The sequence below is a fragment of the Leptodactylus fuscus genome, chromosome 1 (assembly GCF_031893055.1).
Source record: "Leptodactylus fuscus isolate aLepFus1 chromosome 1, aLepFus1.hap2, whole genome shotgun sequence".
Classification (NCBI taxonomy): domain Eukaryota; kingdom Metazoa; phylum Chordata; class Amphibia; order Anura; family Leptodactylidae; genus Leptodactylus; species Leptodactylus fuscus.
Window position 1 is genome coordinate 41,885,872 of NC_134265.1, and position 27,040 is coordinate 41,912,911.

At 42.4% G+C, this 27,040-nt stretch overlaps 1 protein-coding gene across 2 annotated transcripts in view; it reads left to right on the forward strand.

The window, feature by feature from the left end:
• PIK3C3 (phosphatidylinositol 3-kinase catalytic subunit type 3) overlaps positions 1 to 26,664 on the forward strand; it is a 78,460-nt gene extending 51,796 nt beyond the window's left edge. For both annotated transcript variants that reach the window (XM_075269758.1, XM_075269759.1), the window contains 2 exons: positions 15,534 to 15,659; positions 25,821 to 26,664. In XM_075269758.1, the coding sequence (XP_075125859.1) occupies positions 15,534 to 15,659; positions 25,821 to 25,835 (141 nt within the window). In that variant the 3' untranslated portion in view covers positions 25,836 to 26,664. The remainder of the gene's footprint in view (positions 1 to 15,533; positions 15,660 to 25,820) is intronic.
• The last annotated feature ends 376 nt before the right edge of the window (positions 26,665 to 27,040 follow it).

The following is a 27,040-nucleotide window of genomic DNA, read 5'->3' on the forward strand; positions in this document are numbered from 1 at the left end:
GGGGGTGTTATGGTTGTCTGTCTTCCCCCTTTCCTAAGCTCAAGGACTGGGTTTTTTCCCCACTTGGAATTCAGTCTGGCTGAATATAGGGGATCTGCAGTGCTCCTATTAACCCCTTCCCGGCGGAACAGGAGCACTGCAGATCCCCTATATTCAGTAGACCGGGCTCTTTCATTGTGAGATCCTCAAACTGTGCATGGAGGTTCACTACTAGCTGTGCAATGATCAAACATGGGGTATGCTCCCTCCCCCCCAAATCAGGTACACCCAGTCACATAAGTCTCAGCTTGTAGCCCTGGCCTTCCAGCAGGAGAAGGCCTCTGCTCAGCGACCGAGAACTTCTTATTACGATGTTGCCTTGTTACTTTGCCGTGCGCCCGCCGCTTACACATGCAGGCGGCTTCCTGCAGCTCAGTGTTTAATCTACGCTTGAAAAGAGAGTTCATGACTCTATTAATAAAGGGGCCCGAGCAGAAGCCTTTCATTTCAGTAAACAGATTATTAGAAGTCAGGCTAGACACTTTACATAGCTGTGAATAAAATCCAGTAATCAAGAACACGGCCTAGTAAGGAGCCGCTCCGTGCCCAGGATTACAATGGCAAACATCCGACATTAGGAAGATGGAAGAGAACATTACACTCCAATATTACATTTCCCAAATATTTATCCCACCGCTAGCAGCCGCGGAGCCATATATTACCCTCGCCACATGGATTGCACAATGAGGAACACTTGATACTCGCCCGTAGAATATTTCTCTCCGTTCCATTTAGCATCGCACTTAACTCAGACATCTGCGCCAATTTATCACGGTGCTTGATAGAAGATACAGCTTCCGTGGTACATGACTAATCTGAGCCTATAGCCTGGTTTCTTTCATGGTAGAGGTTTATTAAAAAAATAAATAAATAAAATCTAAAATACTGTCTGATAACTATAGGTTGAAATTAACCGCTCTGGATTAGACCCTAATGAATGGGCCTAGTCAGGAAGAGGGAGTGTCTTCAGGTGGATTTGCAAGACGACTCCACTTGAAGAATGAGCATGTCTGTTCTTTTTTCAGGAGCCAGAACAAACCGCTCCCAGAAAGAAGAAAAAAAAAAAAAAAACTGACAGTCTCCCATTGATTTCAATGGGAGCCATCTTTTTGGTTAGGATTTTGAGGTGGATATGGCCTCAAAATACCCTGTGTGAACTCTGCCTCATGATCGCTGGGCGTCCCACAAGTAGAATTCTCAGACATTTGTCACTCACGCTTTTAAAGGGATCCTATAGCACTGATGTAATGTCACCCAAGCCTAGAGACTGTCCTCTTGGCGCTGGCGCAGTTGTTTATTCAATTTGGAGAATGCCTTGGCCAGGATTTATTGATTGTTAAACCACAATGTGTTGTGGGGACCGGTAGTCGGCCCCTGCACCGATCAGCTATATGGGGCTGCTGTCTGTATTATACATAACGCTGAGAACCTGTTGGCGTTGTGCCTTGCATAGTAGCAGGGTGCCGTCATGATAGCTTTACTTCCATTGATTGCCACATTTATGGCCACAAAAATTAAAATTTCTGGCTAACCCCTCTAAGAATCCTGAGACTGTATGGTAATTGGATTTATGATAATTGTAGTGCCGTGTACCTTCCTGCCGGCGAACCTGGAATTATCTCCATTGGGCACATCTTACACATAAGTAATGTAATGAATGTGCTGGAAAATCAGACACCATTCCAGCTCTTAACAGGAACACTGTTCCCACACAGTGTAGCTGTCACTCCAAAGCTGAGGTGTAAATGAGTGCAGATTTATGGAGAGCAAAGCGATGACTCAGATCTCTGAGCAAGACAAGCCAGATTACCTTTGCATGTAGATTGGGCTCTGTACCTCAGCGCAGTACACACCTCTCATACCTTGCACAAGGACAACATTGTAACTGAATAAATTAGTCCTAAAATGCAGTTAATTCCTTTATCGGCTTCATTGTTTATCATATATGGGGCTATAGGTTTCCTGCTGGTGAGGTTTAGGGCCTGGCTACATCAGATTGATGGAGGTGTTGGGAATTGACTCTAAAAGGCATTTTGCTTTCCCCACCACCACCAAGTCAAGTTCTTAGCATCTGTTAATAGTTGCTGTTCCACTGATTCCAGCACCGTTGGCATTTTATTCTCTAGCCTCCACCGTGCCTGAGTTACAAGCACACTTAGTGGACTAGGCTATTCGTCTCCTACCTTTCGTCGTCTTCTCTGTGCCCCGTTTGCCTACAATCCTGGTTCTTGTCGGTATGCGAATGAGTTCTTTCGCAACATTAGGAGCGGTCCTGTGTTCCAGAGACCTACAGGAGCGTACTGCACATATGCAGCCGGTCATCAAAAAAAATGACCGCCCGCATGTGAAGTCAACTCTCTCGAGCCCTGCGGGCAGAGCCGACTTGCACATGCGTTTCACTTTGAACCAGCCGGAAGAAAATGGTGACTACTTTCCTGACAAAGATGGAGGCAGTGCTGGAGCGAGTTCTCTCGCAGCATTGAGGCCGCCCCCAATGTTGTCTGAGCACGGAGGACCGCTCCCAATGCTGCGAGAGAACTCATTCGCCTACAATCCCAGTTCTTGTCGGTATGCAAACGGGGGCGCAGAGAAGACAATGAAAGGTAGGAGACTTTAAGGCTATTCCTACGTGGTACCCAGAAAAAATGACTTTTAATGATAGGATTCCTTTAAGCTCTGATGTCAGGAGGGTGGTGTCTGAAGCACCCAGTGACAGGACTTAGAATCGCAACACTTGTCTGTATTGTCAGGCAGGAGCAGAGTCTAAATGGTATATTAGGCACCACAACTAGCAGCACTGATTGCTCAGGAATGGCGGATGCTAGCGAAAAAATTCCAACTGTCAGTCTGTGGAGCAACAACTATTAAAGACCTGAACAACTTAGAGGTGGTGAAAGGTCCTCTTTAAGTAAAAAGCAATGCAGGAAATGTGGGTCCGTGACTGCTAAAAGATATATAAAGTGGCAGAGCATCTTAAGTCGGGAATTTCAAGGTGTTGTACAATTACTTGCCATTTCCTTCCTCATTTGAAAAGTCTTTAATATTACGGTTCTTCTCGCGCGTATAGAAGGTTATTGAGCTACTTAACAAGGACTTGATCTTTAAATGCTGCAGTCTTATTATTTTATAGTAAGTTATGGCGTCTCTTTATGGTTTATGATTTCCTACTTCATCAAGGTTGAAAATCTCTGAGAACTTTCTCCTGAGTCCCTTTACTACATAGTTATAGAAGGTATCACAAAGGCACTTGTACCATCTGTCAGCTTGTTTTGGTAGCCTGATCTTGTGTGTTATATGGATATGGACCTTTATGACCGCCCCAATAAACGCCGCCAAGCCCTCCCTCATTGTACCGGAGAGCGGATTGATTTCCCAATGCCCAGGGTCACTGGCTTGTGCCTACCGAAGGGTTGGTAGTGGCAAGAAATGGTAACTGCGCTGTGGCTATACTGTATCTATATAACATTATATACAAAGAACTCCTTACAAGTTATTTAGCTGGAAAAACCCTAACTTGGGTATAAAGTTTACATTGACAGCGGTCCTGCACCCAGGCCCAGCCCTGATCAGCTGGTTGAGGAGGCTGTAGCATTTGGTTGAGCGTTGTAGCCTCTTCAATACTTAACTAGTACAGTGCCACTGGTGCTAACTAAGCACTGCTTCCACTTTAACAGCTGATCAGTGGGAGTCCCAGTCCCAGGTCCTGAATTATCCTTAACTTAGGTCCTGGAATACCACTTTAATTGCTAAAGCTGAGCACAGATCTATAGGTCATTGGATTGGCTGACCTTAATTGGGGGTGGGGTGTGTTTGTGAAGGGGGAGGGGGATCTCTTGGGAGAGACAGTGCACCAACTGTCTGACAGCTCTGTATGGATCAGCGTCTGCATGTAGTGTGGGCGGGGTAATCAGGACTCTGTCCTAGGAGTCCTGTCAGGATTATACTTCTCTCTTCAGAAATCCTGCCCCGAATCCTATAAACCTGCATATTCTAGAGCTCAGCTAACCTTCTCGCCCTCGGAAGAGTCTTTAAACTCAAAATTTGCAGGTTTCTGAGGGATTGTCCAGTTGTTTGCTATTGAAGTGCATGCTCAGGTTAGGGTCTGACATTTGGCACTAGGACCAGATGCAGGTTGCTCCTTTTTGCAGTGGCCATGTCCAGTTTCTCCAGCTGGGCTGCCACAATGTAGATCTTACAGTAGATACATTATACAGATAGTGACTCCACCTTTACATTAGTTTAGATAGTCTGAACATTTTACCATTCCCCCCATGCCCCTGTCTGTAGGTACAAGACCACCAAGTAGTTGGCACCTTGAGAGCTGAATCCATTATTGTAAATTACAAGTATTATAACCACTAATGGGACCTATAATCCCCCATCTCCTCGGGTGGTATTTCCAGCATGTGCTGACCTTTACACATGACCTTAGCACAAAAGGCATTTCTGCCAATCTTTCCTCCGTACAAATATCACGCTAGTGTTTCACGCATGTTTGCTCCGGGCATATTATGTTTGTGCATAACCACCCGGCAGCTGCTGATTTGTCTTCAGTATATCTGACCCTAACCGCTTTTTTATGGTCTTGTATAAGACGGGCAATATCAGGACTCCTCTTTCTGGTAATGTTAAGTTTTTGCAGGAATGTTTCTCATATCTTAAAGGAATTCTACCATTTAAAAATATTTTTGCTTTTTTCCGCTCACATGTAGGAATATCCTTAAGGATATTCTTCTACCTTTTTAGATGTCTTCTCCGTGCCGCCGTTTGGTAGAAATCCCAGTTTTCGTCTGTATGCAAATGTGTTCTCTTGCAGCACTGGGGACGTCCCCAATGCTGCGAGAGAACTCTCCAGCGCCGCCTCCATCTTCAGGAACGGCCTCTGTGCATCTTCAGAGATGGATTCAAACTTCTAGGCCTCAGATGCACAGAAAGGCCATTCCTGATGAAGATAGAGGCGGTGCTGGAGATCATTCGCAGCATTGGGGACGCCCCCAGTGCTGTAAGAGAACTAATTTGTATACAGACGAAAACCAGGACTTCTACCGAACGGTGGTGCGGAGAAGACATCTAAAGGTAGGAGAAGAATAACCTTAAGGCTATTCCTACATGTGATCTACAAAAAAGTGATTTTAATGGTAGAATCCCTTTAAGTAAGGATGCAGTAACGGTTTACACACAATGTGACAACACTCACAAATCGGAAGGCTTATGAATGTTGCAGGTACCATACTTGAGCCATGAGACCCTTCACCCCCATTAAGCAGCTCAGCAGCACCTCTCGGGCGTGAAGCCTCCTCTCCCTGCCCATGTCTTCAGTTATCCTCCTGCCCGATCTATAAAGGTGGTGCCCCCTATGTCACTTTGTGACATAATTGTGCGTTGGTGTTTCAGGCTAGCTGATGCCTTAGGGGTCATGATGTGGACCTGCTATTCCCATGTTGGATTTTTTTTTTTTTTTTTTTTAATTTTAAACACCTAAAATTGATCAGATGACTATTCACCTAGTTCTCCTTTAATACAATGATCATAGCCCAGCCGTAACACAAACCATTTGCTTTTTTGTACAATAAAAATCCATCCTGTTAACTTCACATATAGAAGATCAAATTAATAAGTGATCTATCACATACTGATATCGATCAAAAAAGATCATGCAATGCTGCAGAGAATGGCCCCTGTTCAGTTTTATGTTCTCCGTGAACCCCTGACCTTTGAGTAGTCTTTGGTATTACTTAATGACCCGAGAAGATCAATACCAATGTCTTGAGTGATACCACTGGCTTCCTTCTAGACTGCGGTTCACTGACCCGCCATACGCTCCAGCTCCTCTCTATGAAATATGGCCTATAAATGGCGACCCCCCCCCCCCCCCCCGGCCTACTCAGCCGCTCCTCGCCCGCATTATTGTTACGCTATTAGTTTAAGCCGTATGTAATATTTCATGTTTCTAATGTGATTTCTGTGTTGAAATTGCTTTACTGAAATGATAAAAAGACAACAAGACCCCCACCCCTGAAATTGAGTGACGCACGTGTTCAGAGTCATTTAACAGGATAATGCTGGGGCTTGTTGGGGTATTAAGCTGCTGTCTTCAGCTCCGATATTGATTTTTTTTTTTTTTTTTTTTTTTTTTTTTTTTTCTCCCCCACCCCTTCTCTCCTCTGTAAGCTTTAAACAAGAAATCTATAGATATTTCAAGAAACTCAAATTAGCTAAAGATCTATTTGGATTGACCGGTAAAATGAATCTATGCCGAGCGTTTGCTCATGTCAATAGTCATTTGTGCTGCGATGTCACCTTTGTATGCAAAACTGAAGTTCAGTCTGAGCATCTCTCCTTTAACATCACACAGTTTGGGGTATCCTTTGACACTCTATTTAGCAATTTTTGGTATTTGGTTGAAAATCCCCCTTCTCCTTATTACCTAGATGGTTCAATAAACTGCGGGAAAGTCCTGGGAATCTACAAGAATAAAATACTGTAATACTCCTATGTAAAAGAATATAACTATTTACCATATATACTCAAGTATAAGCCGACCCGAATATAAGCCCGAGGCCCCTAATTTTAACACAAAATACTAGGAAAACTTATTGACTCGAGTATAGTGGCCCCTGCACACAGTATTATGACCCATAGTGGCCCCTGCACACAGTATTATCCCCCATAGTGGCCCCTGCACACAGTATTATGCTCCATTGTGGACACCCATGAACAATTACACTCTGGGGTCAGTTCAGACCCCAGAGTATAATAATCGTAGAGGGATAAACAAAAGTCTTACCTATCCCCGGCTGCCCTGCACTCTCCGCCGCTGTCGGCCATCTTCAAGGACATCCAGGACGGCATGTGACTGGGGTGCCTGCGTCGAGACGCATATGGACCCAGGTCCCGGTCAGGGACGTCCCACAAGTAGGACCGAAGCTTACCCAGAGAGGTAAGCAACACTGGTTGTTCTGTTACCTCTCCTGGGCCTCCTATCACTATACTCGGGGTCCCGAAAAGACCCCCAAGTACAATAGTGCTTGTGGGGCCCACAGCATCACTTAATGATCTTGGCAGGGGCCATTAACTCCAGCCAGTAACGGCCTATTAAAAAAAAAAAAAACATAGCGGCTGTCGCCGGGCCCCCTAATGTCAATTTCAACATAAAAACTGTGCTGGAGTAAGTCGGCTTATACTTGAGTATATACAGTAACTATAATACTCCTACAGTATGTACAAGAATGTAACTACTATAATACTACCCTCTATCTACTACTTCTAGTTGTATTATATTAGAGGGTAGGATTATAGTAGTTACATTCTTGTACATAGGAGTATTATAATAGTTCTATTCTGAGGTTTGTCCTTCTTCTACACCTGAAAGGTTGCCTATGGGGATACATCTCACCCAGAGTTGTTCATTAGACATGGCGGGGCATTGTCTGACATTTTCTATACCTGATACTTTGCAAGCAAATGAGCCATTTACTGCTCACCGCTATACAGACTAATTTAGTAAGCGTCTGCATTGTGAGTGTGACGTGCAGGATATGGGAGAACACAAGGTCAGCGTTGCACGTCATTCCTGCTGCTTATTTTACACCTCCAGGCAATTGTGGCAGCCGAGATGATATGTCAGATGTACAGCAGTGTGGGCGCTTGGGAAAGTAAATAAGGGTTTGCTGTAGCATACATTTATTATGACTGGATCTACCGTGTGACAGTGACCCACAGGAAATAAGGATTTTCTTTCAACTGGAAAGATCAGCACATAGTTGCCAACAATATATGTACAGCACAGCTTTGATGGGGGAAGGGGGGTGGACAGCTGCACAATGCTTAAATCTAATAGATGTACAGGAAAGTGAACCTGTTGGCTTTCCTTACTTTCTGCATGGCAGGTCATAAACTGAAGATCTGTGTGTGGGGGGGGGTGTTAAACACTCGGGACCCCACTGATCGGCTATTTGCATGGATCCAGGATAACTGCTGCCCATTCTATGTCATGTTTATTGGTCACATGACCTGTTCGCATCTCCCTCCCATGCAAGTGGTTGGTCTGTACTGCAATACCAGCCGCAGCCACTACACAACGTACAGCTCCGTTCAGGGTTAGGGTGAGTGAGGCCTTTTCCTGTGAACGACCATAGCAAACTGCTGATCTGCACGGGTTCCGATTGTGTGACTCTTGCAAGGATAGGTCCTCCATTGAAGCCTGTCGTAGGCATTGTAGAAGTGGACAGTTATACACTTGGCACTGTTCAGACTTGCTGTTTGTAATAGTCATTGTCCCCGGTTTAAGTTAGAAAAATGGCCACCCAAAAACTACTTAAAGGAGTATTCCCATAACCCTTGTTCACCAACCTGCAGGCTGTGTGCTCTCTTCACTTCCTGGTTTTCTTGGCACATTGGTGGGCGGGGTTTCACTTGCTCGGTTATCTATGTTTGCAGTCAGTAATGAGGGATTGGTTGTAAATGCATTACCACAGTATGAAGCTGATGTAGCAGAGCTACAGAGGTACCGGACTCCCTATCTCAGCCTTTATCAGCCAAACTCAATTAAAAAGGCTGATAAGTGGAAGAGTAGGTGATAAAAAGTTCAAAAATCTTGGAGCTCTCACCTCCCCCCTCGCCTATCTGAGGAGCTCCATTACTTGTCATACATGCACAGCTCAGAGCTACTCCCAGCACACAGCCCCTCCCTCCCCCACTGAGAGCAGGCAGCTACTTCACTGACCTACTGAGCAGATAAGCTGGGGCTGTGGTCATAGAAACGCATGTAAACAATGAAGTGAATAAATTAAGATAGCGGCCAAACAAAGCAGTTTTGATAAAGCAATGTATTTAGAAAGTCTTAAATCTACATAAACTAGCAGTATTGATAGGATCCTTGCTATGGGACAACCCCTTTAAGGACATGACCTAAAATATCTCTCTGAACGTCCTGGTGATCTTATTGCAACTAATATTCCCTTATACAGTCCTATGAAAAAGTTTGGGCACCCCTATTAATCTTAATCATTTTTAGTTCTAAATATTTTGGTATTTGCAACAGCCATTTCAGTTTGATATATCTAATAACTGATGGACACAGTAATATTTCAGGATTGAAATGAGGTTTATTGTACTAACAGAAAATGTGCAATATGCATTAAACCAAAATTTGACCGGTGCAAAAGTATGGGCACCTCAACAGAAAAGTGACATTAATATTTAGTAGATCCTCCTTTTGCAAAGATAACAGCCTCTAGTCACTTCCTGTAGCTTTTAATCAGTTCCTAGATCCTGGATAAAGGTATTTTGGACAAACAATTCAAGTTCAGTTAAGTTAGATGGTCGCCGAGCATGGACAGCCCGCTTCAAATCATCCCACAGATGTTCAATGATATTCAGGTCTGGGGACTGGGATGGCCATTCCAGAACATTGTAATTGTTCCTCTGCATGAATGCCTGAGGATTTGGAGCGGTGTTTTGGATCATTGTCTTGCTGAAATATCCATCCCCGGCGTAACTTCAACTTCGTCACTGATTCTTGAACATTATTCTCAAGAATCTGCTGATACTGAGTGGAATCCATGCGACTCTCAACTTTAACAAGATTCCCGATGCCGGCATTGGCCACACAGCCCCAAAGCATGATGGAACCTCCACCAAATTTTACAGTGGGTAGCATGTGTTTTTCTTGGAATGCTGTTTCTTTTTGGACGCCATGCATAATGCCTTTTTTTTATAACCAAACAACTCAATTTTTGCTTCCAAAATGAAGCTGCCTTGTCCAAATGTGCTTTTTCATACCTCAGGCAACTCTATTTGTGGCGTACGTGCAGAAACTGCTTCTTTCTCATCACTCTCCCATACAGCTTCTATTTGTGCAAAGTGCGCTGTATAGTTGACCGATGCACAGTGACACCATCTGCAGCAAGATGATGCTGCAGCTCTTTGGAGGTGGTCTGTGGATTGTCCTTGACTGTTCTCACCGTTCTTCTTATCTGCCTTTCTGATATTTTTCTTGGCCTGCCACTTCTGGGCTTAACAAGAACTGTCCCTGTGGTCTTCCATTTCCTTACTATGTTCCTCACAGTGGAAACTGACAGGTTAAATCTCTGAGACAACTTTTTGTATCCTTCCCCTGAACAACTATGTTGAACAATCTGTCTTCAGATCATTTGAGAGTTGTTTTGAGTAGCCCATGATGCCACTCTTCAGAGGAGATTCAAATAGGAGATCAACTTGCAATTGGCCACCTTAAATACCTTTTCTTATGATTGGATACATCTGGCTATGAAGTTCAAAGCTCACTGAGGTTACAAAACCAATTTTGTGCTTCAGTAAGTCAGTAAAAAGTAGTTAGGGGAATTCAAATCAATAAAATGATAAGGGTGCCCATACTTTTGCACCGGTCAAATTTTGGTTTAATGCATATTGCACATTTTCTGTTAGTACAATAAACCTCATTTCAATCCTGAAATATTACTGTGTCCATCAGTTATTAGATATATCAAACTGAAATGGCTGTTGCAAACACCAAAATATTTAGAACAAAAAATGATTAAGATTAATAGGGGTGCCCAAACTTTTTCATAGGACTGTAAGTGAGATCCCAAGTGGAAATTGTCAGCCTAGTAGACAAACCCTTCTGCCCGCGCTGCTTTTTGGTAGAGCTGATACGGTTAATTTACCCAGAAGTTTATCATGTGAATTGTTTACGGCGTATTGTAGAGACTCAAAACAAAAACAAAGCAAATCCACAAATAACGGCACGTTATACAGCTGCACGCAATATGACAGCAGGATAAATCATCCCCCGTAATCTGTGTAACCTTGCTATTTTCCTCTGACGTTGCCGCCGATTTCAGTCCGTTTAAGCAGATTTTATTTGCAGCCGTCATATATTTCCACGTGGGGGGAAAAACAAAGGTTTACAGTTTTCTAAAAGCTCCAGATGGTTCCTGCGTAAATTCAATCCCAAATATAAACCTGAAACAATCACTGAATGTCAGAGACAACCTGGCGCCCATTGCCCCATGGTTTGACGGTTACAAATCTCTCGGCTTGTCCCATCTAAATATTGTGGCGGAAATGCCGCCACTATTCGACTCTCTGCAGGGTTACTAGTCAGATCACTGCAGTACGGCCAGGGCATCATGGTGACAAGGGATGGAAACCATGATGGCGCTGCTACACTGCTCTTATCTATAGGAGCCCTGGTGAATATGGCGCCTGTCTACTAGCAGCATCCCGTGCCTGGAGGCTGCTGCTAAAGCTCTATGTAGGGGCCACTTGTCAGGTCATCAGAATGAAGTCTGTGGGTGTCTAACTTGATAGGTCATCCGTATGTAACATCTACTTGGGGTTGCAAAACCCTTTTGAAGCTAAGGCACCATGTGGCATTCTGTAGCAAAATGGTGTTTCGGGGGAAAAAGCCCCGTGGTGGCAACGTATTGCGGTTCTTCCTGCTGTGCTTTGGTCAAAGTCCACAGAGGTAACCTCTGCAAACTGTTTCAACTATACCTATAGGGACCGGTTATGGAAATCACAGCATATAAGATTCCCTAGAATCCTATCTACCTTGCTCTCATTGTAAAATGCGGCTCCCCCGCCACCATGGACAAATTGAGGTCCCATGTGGCGTAAACACCGCAGGCTAAATGTTGCACAACTTTTCATGTGGCGAATCTTTAAGTCTAACAGGGATTGATGCGTTAGTATGAGGTTGGAGGTTCGGCTACTTTCTCCAACTTTGGCTCCATGGTCAGATAGAAGCTGTAAACCAGACAGTATACAGTGTATATACACAAAGGTGGGTAAATGCATACATTAAATATAATGGATATAGCTACAGTAGATGACAGTAGGTGAGGGATACATGTGCAGCAGGTGAAGGGTTAGACAGATTGACATGAGAAAGGTGGATACATGGAAGATATATACACTTATAGATCTAAAATACTGTACCATATGAATGATTGGATGAATAGATGATATTGGAGACACTCTTACATCTAGTTTAACTAAAAAGTGACGTGAGCCTGACTGCAGGTGGTGCGATGTCTCCGGTATATCAGGATACTCCTCCTATTTAATGCTCCTTTAATTCCCAGTGATGTGAGGGTGTCAATAATTCATGCTCAGCGGGATGTTCAGAGAACCTGTCCCACCAGCAAATCACCCTGTCACTTCTTGTCTCCTCCTGCTTCCTTCAGAAATATCGCCTTTGAAGGTGCCAACAGATTTGCATATTGAAAGCCAGGTGAAGGTAGAAGCGGGGCTCATGTAGATTAATGGAGCCGGCTCTGTCTGTGCCAGAGAATCTTAAGCTTTCAAGTCAGATGTGCAGGCAGCATGGGGCCACCGTCCTAGACAAACACATCCCAAAATGGGCAAACAAAACACTGCTGAATATGGGGAAGTCTTATCTATAAAATACAATCCTTAAGGGCAAGACACTGCTGTCATCTCTTCTCCTGAATACATGGAACGTTACTATTTCTTATTTCTTTATCGTCATGTGAAGACCTACTGCTGCTCAGGGTGACCATACTGTACCGTACCTTTTGTCGGCAGTCACATAAATACTATATAGTCTAAAATAACTTCTAGATGAGCTGCTGTTGTTTCTGGTACATGGTCATGAAACAAAAGAGCAGTAACCAGATACGGCAAAATATTAGACCCACCTGACAATCCAAACCAGTAGAGGAATAATGGTAGACTCTTCTAACGGACTGTTTTTTACAAAGTGCTCATTGGACTAACTTTTATAGTTTTTGTTTTTTTTTTCTCTGATATCAGAGAGGGCGATATAGATATCTCTATCTAGATATAGCTATATAGATCTCTATATATCTATCGAATCTGTGGGGGCCCAGTAGCCTAACCAATGAGTTATCAGCAGCTATGACTGGTAATAATGTTGTGCACATTTGTATTCTGCTTTTGTCATAAAGAGCTATGAAAGGCTGCATAGTTCGCTCTATGAAAAAAAAAATTATATATATATATATATATATCTGTGTGATCAGGGCAAGAAGGGACTTCTTTTGTATCTAGCTCACCTAATGTACTCAGGACTTTGCAGTTGTTTGCATCCAATTCCTCCCCTTTAGGTCCTACCACCCTCCCCTTAGATACTTGGTAAACACTATATAAATGCTATGGATCTGTTTTATTAGTGTCTCCAGTTTAATAGCTTATCCTACAATTGTGTGGGGTTTTTTTGTACAGTCCTATGAAAAAGTTTGGGCACCCCTATTAATCTTAATCATTTTTAGTTCTAAATATTTTGGTATTTGCAACAGCCATTTCAGTTTGATATATCTAATAACTGATGGACACAGTAATATTTCAGGATTGAAATGAGGTTTATTGTACTAACAGAAAATGTGCAATATGCATTAAACCAAAATTTGACCGGTGCAAAAGTATGGGCACCTCAACAGAAAAGTGACATTAATATTTAGTAGATCCTCCTTTTGCAAAGATAACAGCCTCTAGTCGCTTCCTGTAGCTTTTAATCAGTTCCTGGAACCTGGATAAAGGTATTTTGGACAAACAATTCAAGTTCAGTTAAGTTAGATGGTCGCCGAGCATGGACAGCCCGCTTCAAATCATCCCACAGATGTTCAATGATATTCAGGTCTGGGGACTGGGATGGCCATTCCAGAACATTGTAATTGTTCCTCTGCATGAATGCCTGAGGATTTGGAGCGGTGTTTTGGATCATTGTCTTGCTGAAATATCCATCCCCGGCGTAACTTCAACTTCGTCACTGATTCTTGAACATTATTCTCAAGAATCTGCTGATACTGAGTGGAATCCATGCGACCCTCAACTTTAACAAGATTCCCGCTGCCGGCATTGGCTACACAGCCCCAAAGCATGATGGAACCTCCACCAAATTTTACAGTGGGTAGCATGTGTTTTTCTTGGAATGCTGTTTCTTTTTGGACGCCATGCATAACGCCTTTTTGTATGACCAAACAACTCAATTTTTGTTTCCAAAATGAAGCTGCCTTGTCCAAATGTGCTTTTTCATACCTCAGGCAACTCTATTTGTGGCGTACGTGCAGAAACGGCTTCTTTCTCATCACTCTCCCATACAGCTTCTATTTGTGCAAAGTGCACTGTATAGTTGACCGATGCACAGTGACACCATCTGCAGCAAGATGATGCTGCAGCTCTTTGGAGGTGGTCTGTGGATTGTCCTTGACTGTTCTCACCATTCTTCTTCTCTGCCTTTCTGATATTTTTCTTGGCCTGCCACTTCTGGGCTTAACAAGAACTGTCCCTGTGGTCTTCCATCTCCTTACTATGTTCCTCACAGTGGAAACTGACAGGTTAAATCTCTGTGACAACGTTTTGTATCCTTCCCCTGAACAACTATGTTGAACAATCTTTGTTTTCAGATCATTTGAGAGCAGGCTGTCCATGTTCGGCGACCATCAAACTTAACTGAACTTGTTTTGTAGAAAGAAATGGTCCAAAATACCTTCATCCAGGATCCAGGAACTGATTAAAAGCTACAGGAAGCGACTAGAGGCTGTTATCTTTGCAAAAGGAGGATGTACTAAATATTAATGTCACTTTTCTGTTGAGGTGCCCATATTTTTGCACCAGTCAAATTTTGGTTTAATGCATATTGCGCATTTTCTGTTAGTACAATAAACCTCATTTCAATCCTGAAATATTACTGTGTCCATCAGTTATTAGATATATCAAACTGAAATGGCTGTTGCAAACACCAAAATATTTAGAACTAAAAATGATTAAGATTAATAGGGGTGCCCAAACTTTTTCATAGGACTGTATTTTTGTATTCTCCCCCCCCCCCCCCCTCCCTTCTCAAACCTCCACCTCATATCTGAATTGTACACAAGGTTCACTTGGGTCAAAAGAAGCCTGAAGCTGCGGATGGAGAGGAGCTCTTCTGTGTATCTCCTCTAATAGGGGCAGAGGGACACAAATGCTCTGCGGAATAATATTTCTCTTGTTAATTTACCAAACCATTTTTAGGCGGCTTCTACCTATATTGCTGCAGCCATTTGTATATATTATTGCTAAAGTGTGTGTGTGTGTGTGTGTGTGTCACAGCCAAAGTGTAGCTTGCTATGGGCATGGAGAAATATGCCAATTTTTTCATGTCACATGAGAAGAGGAAGTAACTGGACATCTGCTCATAATATTAGTTTGAAAGTGGGTTAATTGTTTGTATAGTTCTTTATGTACAAGAATATAACTACTATAATACTGCCTCATATGTAGAAGAATTTTATAACTAATATAATACTTCCCTCTAAGTATTGTACTATATACAGCCCACTAGCTCTATGAGTACAGTAGTTGTATACCTGGCTCCATCACTGGGTATAGGTAATGTATGCGTTGTATAGCTGTACGTCTCCTCCTATAGTCTGGTAATGTTTCAGAGCGGTTCCCCTTACAATCTGTACAAGGTGCTGGCACACTTCTTCTTGTCATCGTATTTTCACGCTTTTGTCTTCCTCCAGGTGCAGGATAAATTTAGATTGGATCTGTCTGATGAAGAAGCCGTGCATTACATGCAGACGCTCATCGATGACAGTGTCAACGCGCTCTTTGCAGCTGTGGTAGAACAAATACACAAGTTTGCTCAGGTAAGATATTGCCCTGCTTGCGCTTCCCCTAGACTCATTACCATTCTTTTTTTTTTTTCCTCTTCACACATTGACAGACTGGCTGCTTGCCCGCACATCCCTGTAGCCTGCACATTCTTCACATCCGCTTTATCACTGACTGCTGTCCTAGTACTAGAAGTTCCAGAAATACCTCTTGTTATATTTATAGTCCCATTAAGCAATAAGTGATCTGACCAACACTTGGCAAATTCTGCAGAGATATTAGTAAGCAGCATGCCTACAGGTGGGGAAGGCGTCAGATGAAGCAGAGCTAGGTGTACTATGGTGGTAGAACCGTGATGGCTAAGACTACCAGATAATCTCAAATACACCAGTATCTCCTACCTGTACTCACATGAGTAACCTAACCAGCATTTACATACGTGGGTCCCCATATAGTGACACATGCCAATGGGATGGCCATTTGGAACACTGACCGTTCTACACCAGACCCAGGGATGGCACTTTTTTTCTTTAGAAGAAAGTAACCACGATTTTAGAACAGCTCAATTTTAGCCCGGGATCCCATGTAGCAGAAATGCCATGGCAAGAAACGCAAGGTTTTACAGTACCTGCAATGTGGATGCAATCCTGGCTAATCCGTTCCACAAACTGCAGCCCCCTCCTCCCACTTCATAGGCCACAGGTCAGTCAGCGACCTGATCAGTCCCATTCAAGTGTAGTAGCCTGCAGCACAGCCACTACAAGGTACAGCGCTATATTTGTCGAGTACTGAAGGGGGTGCAGTAGCTTCAAACAGCAGTTTGGCGGGGGGGTCAAATTGTCAGACCCCAGCCATTCTTTAACCAATTTGTGGTCAAAGGTTAAAAAAAAAAAAAAAAAAAAAAAATCCTGTTGCGCTTATTAGATGTTGGGGTTCTGGAATACAAACATAACGGTCTGCAGTGCTACGCAATATATTGGTGCCATCTTAATCTTGTTGCTTCAAATTCCTTGAAGACACTGCAGCATCTTCATTGTTTACCTGGCACAGTGCTAGACCTTTGTAGTGGCTGGCTGTGGCAGTGCAACTCCCTTTCAAGTGAATAGTAGTACCAGACACCACACCCGCTGTGCTCTACAGAGCCTTAAAAATATGGAACTCTCTAGAGGAACCCACCGACCTCATGTTAAAGGCCTGTCGTAAGGATACAGCAGCCATGTTGGTTCTCAGTAACCCCTTTAACGGTCAGCAGGCTGCCTTAAATGACAGCCTGAACAACTATTGATGAGTCTATATCAAGGGAGTGATCTCCATTACACTGTTCTAGGTACTGTTCGTAGTTCAGGAAGCCCTGCCTATACAGCGTACATCAAATTATAAAGGAATTGTACAAGTGGCTATAAGAAACTTTGTAATATAACTGGAAAAAGAAAACCTTTTCTTTAGCAACTTGGTAGAACGTTCTCCTCCTACTTGTGTGGGCAGAGGAGTTTTTGGAGGAGTTTTGCTCAGTCTTGTGTATAGAATCCAAGTCTATGGAGAGGGGAGGGGGGAGGAGGCTCTGGCTTCTTATTGTGTCCAGTGATGGAGCGCTCACTCCCTTTTCCAGCGGCCTCCTTCTCCCTTCCTAGACTTACTAAACTCTTACTTTTTTACAGATAATGGGGAAGGAAACAGATTTATTTAATAAAATGTCACAAGGCTTCTTATATTCACCACTTAGGTAAAATTCTTTTAGAATTGGAGGTACACTGTAGCTAAAGTCTTCCAGCAGATTTTTTTTTTTTAAATGTACATTTAATGGCTTCTAAGCAAAGACCCGATCACTTGAAGTATCAGGGTCAAAGCGTGAGGCTGCACTACTGACATGTCTGATTTCTGTCAGATGGTGTTTGAGACCTTGTATGCCTTCAGATTTTCTTATAAATCAGATTGCAATTTCTTTGATAGACAAACTATTCACTTCAGAACTAGTAAGTCAGTGGTGCAGCCTTGGATTTAGGCCTGTAACTTCAAGTGAGTGACTTAATGGGGTTTTTCCAGGATTTAGCGCAACTTGTGCAGTGACCTAGAGTAGATGCAAAAGAAAAGAGAAACCACTTGCCCATCCCCAGCGCTCTGTCCATGCCTGTCACACGCCAGGGCTCTCAATGCAGAAAGCCATGAGACTTGCATGACCGCTGAGACCATTGTTGAGGAACCAATGATGTGAGTGGGGTCACCAATCCCTCTGCCAACCACTGTCTTATCGTGCCCAGGTGCAAAAAGCTGTGAAGCTTGTGTGGTGGCTGAGACCAAAATGGGTCAGGAGCCAACCGTAGACCTCCATTTTTAAACCCTCTTGGCTACTTCCCACGTTGCTCTAAATCCTGTACATCCGCTTTAAGATGTTAGATGTGTGAGCAGAGTATGGAGGGGTCTTTGCTCCGTCTTTTGCTCGCCCATTGTTTAACGGGTCTCATTTGTCAAACTTTATTGCCTGCAGCAACCAATCACAGCTTTCGTTTTCCTAGAGCCATTATGGAGATACAAGCTGTTCTTAGTTGTCATTGACAATAAAGCCAGTTTTTCTTTTAGACCCTTTGAGAAATACTGTAATAAATGCTTTTTTTGGCTTTTTTGTTTCTATCAGATGTCCCTATAAAGCATAGCTCTGACCTCTCTGCCGCTTCTCTAGTCCTCCAAAATCTGCATGATTAAAGTAAATGATAAATGGCGCGCTAGCCCTCACCGCCTTCGTCTCTCTGGCAGCTTGGACCTGAAACTGTACAGCTAGTATTCAGTGTGAATGACTGCCATAGATGTCGCCAAGAGTGTAGGGATCCGGTGTCATCACGTGTCTGCCTTATCTGTTTTAGCTGTTTTGTATGTATTCAGACTTGTGCATAATAAAAATTTCTATTTTTGGGAGCCTGCAAGACTTTCCTGTGATGACAAGGGCAATCTCCTTTAGGCTGTGTCCACACGTTGCAGAAAAGCTACATGTTGTATCTTCTCTGCTGCTAAATCCAGTCCGAACTGCTTATCTGCAAGGCTATGTAGTCATGGCTGGTTATGGGCGGAGTCTGGAAAAGTAATCATTCAAAGTAAAATTTCGATTTGTTACATTTACTTGCGTAAGAATTCTGGCACTAGACTTTTCTGTGAATCAGAGGATTAGTACTGGTTCCAACTCCACAACCCTGCTTTTCTGCAACGTATGGTGTCAGCCTTTGGGGGGAGGGGGGGGTCCACTTCTAAAATCCCTGTACTAAGGGTGTGGTTACATATTGCAGCCACCGTTCACAGAAGAGCATTGACCTCAGATCTGGTCTTATCACAAGTCACTGACACTTTTCAATTGTCTATAGTTTTGTTGCAGGTAAAATTGACAGCCATCCCAAAAATGTATGGAATGATCAATCCCTTAAAAAAATTCTGCATCCGCCACTTAAAGGAGAACTGTCAGAATAAGGGTGCATTCATACGGAGTAACGTGCCGCGTGACCTGGCATGTATACGCCGTGTGAGATTTTGAGCGCCGTATATGCTCCAATTGATTTCAATGGGATTTGGTCTCGTATACGCCGCATTATTTTGCGGCTGTGATATTGCGGCTGCAAAATAACACGGCGTGTATGATCCAGGCTCCCATTGAAATCAATGGGAGTGTATACGGCGCTCAATCTCACACAGCGTATACGTGCCAGGTCACGCGGCACGTTACTCCGTGTGACTGCACCCTAAAAATGCAGGCAGGGTGTTATAGAGCAAGAGTAGCTATACAGATTGACAGGTTTTTGGAGAGAGGTTTGGGATGAACGGTCACATTCACTTAGGGTAAGTTCACACGGGGTTTTTCGGTCAGGATTTTGAGGCTGTATCCGCCTCAAAATCCTGACCAAAAAGATGGCTCCCTTTAAATGCCCTAAATCCAAACTTTTACAGGAATATAAATAGTAGAAGCGATACAAAATCAATCTGCTCTATAATGTGCCGCTTACAGATTGCACTCTTCGACTTGACATTCCCTTTAATTGATGGGTGTCCTCATCCCTCCTAATGCTGCAGGTCTAATAAATGAACTGTCCGTATAATACATAAAACCAATCTTTTTTGGCTCCAACAGAGGTCCCTCCTCCGCTCCCTCTCATAGACTTTATTTTACTCCTAGAAAGTAGACTGCTCTGTATATGCTCTATAACAGGAGTAGGGAACGTACGGCTCTCCAGCTGTTGCAAAACTACAGTTCCCAGCATGCATACTTGCTCTGCTGTTCTTGGAACTGCCATGGAAGTGAATGGAGCATGCTGGGAGTTGTAGTTTCACAGCAGCTGGAGAGCCAAAGGTTCCCTACCCCTGCTCTATAATGTACTGCAGTGTCCGGCTCTGATACCCGCATGGTATTTATTGACTCTGCACAGAAGACAACGCTCTTGTAGGATCCTGAGCAGAATAATAATACGGTAAATAGGACTCTCGGTGCGCGTATTGCAGGCGGCAGGTTTTTGTCAGTTTAATGATTTATTTTGTTGTAATTATTAGAAGCCGAGGAGAAGTCTCGTCACCAGATAATTACATTCAGCCATTCTGGGTGTGTTTTTTGTTTTGACTTGTCGTTACACAAAACCCACATTCACTCTAATTAAACCGACAAGTCGTCAGTATGTCCTCATTTAGAGGAAAAGGCTGCACTTCATGTACAAGATTACCAGATTTTTTTCTGGGAAATGGGAGGAAATTAGTATATCCTAACAAATCTAAAACCAAGCAAAAAGAGGGTCAGCTACTACAGGGAAATAGGTGGAGGATTGGACCCTCCCTAAGGGGTAATGTACTCAATGTTCTCTCATTGAAATGACCATAAAACTGTTTGGTTTCAAGTCACTTTGGATCCAAGATCTTTCATATTGCTCAAAGAAATTAGAAGTGGTAATGCCAATCAGAACAGAGCCTGTTTATCATGGAAGTCTCAATACTCAGATGAATTGGCAAAATATGATAAATCCCATTCTAAAGCAAAGTGCCAGTTCATACAGTGCTGATTTTAGTCGGGGAGGGGGGAGGGGACCTATCTAGTGCGAACACGTAGGAATAGCCTTAAGAAATGCTATTCTTCTCCTACCTTTAGATGTCTTCTCCACGCCCCCATTTGGTAGAAATCCGAGTTTTCTTCTGTATGCAAATGGTTCTTTTGCAGCACTGGGGGCGGCCCCAAAGCTGCAAGAGAAATCTCCAGCAATGCCTCTATCTTCTTCTGGAACGGCCTCTCCCTGTGTCTTCTTCCGTCCTGGGTTTCAATCTTCTAGGCATGCATAATCTGCTCTGGCAGAGCAGACACTGCATGCCCATGGCCACTTACCCCATCTTGCTGTGTAAGCAGCCACAAGAAAATGGCCGCTTAAAAAGCTTACTGTGTAAGCAGCCATTTTCTTGTGCCTTTGGGCATGCACAGTCGGCTCGGCCTGATGGCTGAGCTGACTTCACATGCCTAGAAGATTGAAACCCAGGATGGAAGAAGACACAGGAATGCAGTGTTGGAGTGAAAAGGATTACCGTGTCATGTGGGAAAAGTTATTTAGAAACTATTAGTACTCTGGCTCTTCATGTTTAAAAAAAAAAAAAAAAAAAAAAAAATCAGGACATGGTCATAAGTTCCTTTTTATAGATCTACATGAAAGTAAATATGACAAACTCTTCAGTTCAGAAGAACCATTGAAACTCCTGAATCATTCTCTAGTGAATGCAAGAGCTTTTACGGTCCTGTGCAGAAAACAGTAGGATGCAGAGTTTAATATAGAATTATATATTTGTCAGGCATCCACATGTGTATATGTTGTTTTTTTTGTTTTTTTTTTGAACCCTTCAAAAGTAATGGAGAGCCTGACTCCAAAATGTATTCAGACTCAAATGTATTCCAACTCCAAAAATCCTACAGACACCAGGAGACTGTAGTGCAGCTATGGCTTTCCAGCTGTTGTAAGACTACAACTCCCAGCATGCATACTTGTTCTGCTGTTCTTGGAACTCCCATGGAAGTGAATGGAGCACAATGGGAGTTGTAGTTCCACAGCAGCTGGCATGCCGATGGTTGCTGACCCCTGGTCTAGTGTAGACTCGGAAGGAGAACAGCGTGTCTAAAATTCCATTAAAATAAAATCTTGACCTCATAGTGACCAGTGGCAAGAATTGTTATTTTACACCCCTCAGCCTTTTTTTTTTTTTTTTTTTTTTGCCCAAAAATTGGAGAACGTTCAGCGTTTAGAGGACGGATGTGTCTTCACTTTGTCAATGAGACTCCCTCTCTCCCATCCTCCTTTCGATAATTATTCTGCCAAGGCGTCCTTGGAACATTGGCATACAGTCTGTTGTGAATTTTCCCTTGCCCATATGTGCTAGATTGCAGCGCACGATATAGTGCGGTCATAAAATCTGCAATCAAGACTGTGAGAGCCGGAGGAAGCAGCCAGTCGGTGCATGACAAATCTGCTTAAACGTATGCTTTGTTGACTATTGTACTGCAGCGTGACAGCTTACTCATTACTACTTTCTTCAGCCCAGTTTTATTACTCTTAATTTTCTAGCTACTTTTGGTGAGCACAGGAAATTGTTCTTTAATTTTTTTTATTTTTTTTTCTTATTTAGCCGGATAAAATTGAAAAACTAGGTCATGAAAGTATATGCATGAAACCCCCAGAATATGAGTATTTTATTTATTGACTGTTATATAGTTGAGATTAGAACACATTGCTTGTGGGTAAAAATCTGTAATTTTATGGCTCGCCCCTGAATTTTTATGGAACTTCATTCCATTAACGTGGTGTCTCAAGGCATTTATATATATATATATATATATATATATCATTTTTTTTTTTTAAACAGATTAAGGGAAGTTATCCCCAAGTGATAATTATTTTCCAAATTAGTTTAACTACTAAAAAAATGAACTTTTTTTCTTTTTTTATTAGCAGCATGTAACCATCATTTGAGATTTATTCACACAACATGTGACTACTTTAAAAAAAAAAAAAAATTAAAAGTATCTTCTTTCAACCCCTAGATGTCGTTAATCTGGGTATTTATTGCACTCTCTAACCAATGAGACTGCGACACTGAGCAGCAAAGTCAATCACTTGTAGTGAAGCAGTTGTAAATCACAAATGATAAGTGCCGGCATCTCCATGCTGAAGTTATTGTCTGGGAGTTACATTTTGTTAAGTGATTATAGAAGTTCTGAAAGATTCTCATCACAGTGTAACTCACTTTACTATGATCACTATAAAAAGTAAGGGCTTTCACCGTTCACATTGGCGCTAGCAGAACTCTCTCCCATCACTTACTTCCAGGAGGTTTGCTATGTCTCGCAGGGAGCCTAGCTAAAGATAACACAAGCAGTTTACAGCCCTCTACTATACTAAACTACTGGGTAACTTACACATGGGCCAGGGGTTCAGAAAATAAGCCATGCTTAATATAAAACCTTTAACTCTATTTATTTATTTTTTTTTTGTATTTTTTTTTTTTTTTTTTTTTTTTTTTTTTTTGCTGGGGTTTTTGTTCTCAACCCCGAGAAACTGGATAGGGGATGGCTTCTTGGGGGTTAGTTGTAAAAACTACCGGCTGAAGCCACTACGTTCGGAAACTTTTTTTTGGGTGGACACACAGTCCTGCATGTCCTACTTTGTGTCTTCATTCATGTTCTATCTATACCATCTCTGAGACTAGGAAACAAAATACCACATGGCTAGGACCTGCAATATTCAGAAATTCTAGATTGGAGCTCAGTGTTATCAAACTAGACCAAGATCATGTCTTCATTCTTTTCCCATGTCTCAAGCCTTTGCTACTAAAAGGACAAAGATAAACTAAATGGCAGTGCCAAGGAATGTAAAATCCCATAAGTGATCCAAGCTCCAAGCTTTATGGTCCAGTTTAGTACACTGTTATCATATATGCCTCTGTATCCCAAAAGTGCCCTATGGGAATGTCTCTCTCATGCCATAGTTTGCCCATGTCATGTGGAAATTTTCATATATTTGGATCAATGAAGATGACACAATTTCAACTTTGTCAGATTAAAAAAAAAATTCTATAATTTTTTTTTTTTTTTTTTTTCCCTTCTCTGTTCATTGTAAGTTCCCCATCAGTGATACATTATTGTAGCAGTCCCTCTTCACCTCCTGGTTTTCCTGCCCTGAGCCGTTATATTTGGTAAATGACAGCTCCCATGGCGTTGGTTTTTATCTGATCTCCTTCACTAGATAAATACAGTAATGGATTCGATGGAAAAATAAAATGACCTTTTAGAGAGGATCTGATTTGCTATCTATGTTAGGAGGACCCATTGATCTGCTATTATGGTAACGAGGACAAAGGTCTCATTTAGCCAAGTTCAGAGAAATGTCTGACTTCCTTTGATATATCTTGTGCACTCTTTATAGCCATTCTAGTACAGGTGTCGTCCGAAAAGCACTTTATTTAGCCTTACCTAAGCTCATAGGTAAAAATTTGGACCTTTAATTCTGGCTTAACTGATGCCTGAAATCTACTCTAGTAAGGGTCGGTTCACATCTGCGTATGTATCTCTTCTGGTTAGAGACCGCCCAAATGGAATACAAACGCATTTGCAAGCGCTGTGCTCGAAAAACACACGGACCTCATAGACTATAATGAGGTCCGTGTGCTGGCTGTGCACTGCCCCCACGAATCATTTGTGTGTGTGGCCAGCACATGGACCCCATTATAATCTTTGGGGTCCTTGTGCTTTTATAGCATAGTGCTTGTAAATGCGTTGGTATTCGGTTGGAGGTTGGAATCTAAATGCTGATGTGAACCAGGGGTAAGGAGTTGGCATAGGTTTCTGTTTAGATCAGGGGTAGGGAACGTACGGCTCTCCAGCTGTTGCAAAACTACAATTCCCAGCATGCATGCTTGCTCTGCTGTTATTGGAACTTCCATGGAAGTGAATGGAGCATGCTGGGAGTTGTAGTTTCACAGCAGCTGGAGAGCCGAAGGTTCTCTATCCCTGGTTTAGATGGACAGGCCATGGAGGATGCATCTAATTTATGACCAGGGTTCCATCTACTCTATGAATTAGGTGCAAATTCTGACTAGCCAGGAAGTGGAGGAGAGAGAAAAAAAAAAAAGAGTAGGAATAAATAATTAAGTAATCAATTTGTACATCAAATGTGTGTAATAGAAAACTTAAACCCATCCTGCAACAAAAAGCCTTCACAACAGGGACCAAAATTTGCTTGGATTTGAAGATCTAATAAAAATATAGCTAATATTAATATGCTGGTCATAGGTATGTTGTTTAACCCACCTCCAGCATCATGGTATAGTGGCCCCCCCCATACTTCCCCCTTGGCAGTACTGGAGACCTGGGATCTAATCCAGCAAAAGGACCACATCTGGACAGCTTGGCCCTTGTATTTTCCAACCGTGTGTATGCAGATTTTCATCCACGCTCTGAAGACATAGAATTTTAATTTGTGAACCCAACTTGGGACAGTGCCTATTGATGTCGGCAAAGTGCTACAGAATTTTGTTGGTGTTTATATAAGGAAGCACAACACAATCAGCTTTGATGACAGAAAATAAATAAAAAGTAATATATTCTCATAAAATGCAGCGATTGAAAAATAGCATGGTAGGGAAGAAGCTGTGGCTTTTTTTTTTTTAATATTATTAAAAACTTGTTTTGCCCCCTATCTTTATCATTGCAGTGTTCACTCGAGTCCACAGCTCAACATGGATGAACCTATATTTTTCTGTAAACATTTTCTATGGCTCCCTTGCAGTGTACGAGGAGGGGGTGGGTGCAAAGTGGGGGTCAAAAGAGACGACTAGAACTAGACCCCTTTGATCTCCCGTGCACCATCTGCCCCTTTCTAATTGTACATAAGTGGCAGGGTTACCTACATTCGGTATAATAATGAGCCCTGACGCTGTGATCTGTATAATTTATCTCCATTTGCTCATAGTCTGGGTATTATTATGCACAAAAGGGGAAAAACAAAACAAATTCCAGTTCCACCACCGAATAAATCACACATTAAATTGCATTTCTCGAAAGCTTCTTTCGGAAAAGGTCAATAAATGAATTTCCCTTTCGGCTTATTTAAGCTCTTTAAAATTGAGACTAGAAGTCATTTACAGCCTATTTATGGATGTAATGGATGATCATTTCCTGACTTTTGTTTATTTCTTTACAGTACTGGAGAAGATAGAAGCAAATCTTCTCTGCTCGGCGGAACATGAAGCATCCGAAACCAGAGAGAAAACGTTAAAAAAAAAAAAAAAAAATGACTATGAAGATACAGTCCTGTGTGCCGCCAATAGTGAAGCATCTCGACGCTTATATACCGCAGCAGACATTTATAGGAATATCTTTGTTTCACTATTGTGCCGGCGAAGAAATACTGAAGTTGTTTACGATCGGTTCCAGGCAAGAGGCGGAAGGAATCGTCGTAAATCTAAAAGAAAAAAAATATATATGTTTTTGGGTTTTTTTTGTTTTGTTTTTTTTGGGGGGGGTTATATACACAGTTTGAGTATTTGTTTTTGTTCGACGACTTTGGATGATCGGCTCAGCTCATCCCAGGGATCGGTGATAGCCAAAGATAATTTACAATATGACCCTTCGAGATCACTTATCCGTTAATGGGCGCCATTAAATATTAACAAGTGGCGGTCGTAAACCAGTAGAATATGATGCTTTATGTAAACAGGAAATATGCTGCTGCGATCTGGAGCCGTCCATGAGGACGACAGACATCATAAATTCTGGATAATGTACTAAATGGTTATCACTTCTCTGTTCTCTTTTATCTGAAGGAAAACAGAGTCCTACTTGGCTAAAATGGTGTATTATTCTCCGAACAGAAGATTTCAGCATTTCATTTCCGAGAAGCGTATAATATCTTATTTCTAGGCAACTGTTCCAAAAAAAAAAAAAATTATAATGACATAAAGCCTACTGTGGAAACTCCAGCTCTGTAATCGAGACGGATATGATGGTGTCTACTATATGGAGGGCAAAAGTAATGGGATTAAAAAGCAATTAAATAAATAAAAAATATAATCAATGTATTGACTAATCCAAAAGCTAAAGGGTTTTTAACAATGATGACCTATCCTCAGTATAGGTTCTGTGGCCTCTGGATGCCACGAGGATCACCTTTTCCGGGAGCCTCTAGGTGGCAGAAGTTGCTGCAATGGCCTTGGGAGCATGTGCAGTCTCCTCCAACTCAAGTTATAGGAGCGCACTGCAGTCCCACCGGGACCTCCGCTATACACTGGATGAGGCTACAGCATGTACATAGGAGCAGACTGTATCCGAGCATATCAGCAGCTCCTGTAACCACTGGTCTCTGATGGGTCTGGACGTCGGACCCCCACAGATCCCAAACTAATATTTGTGTATAGGGCATCA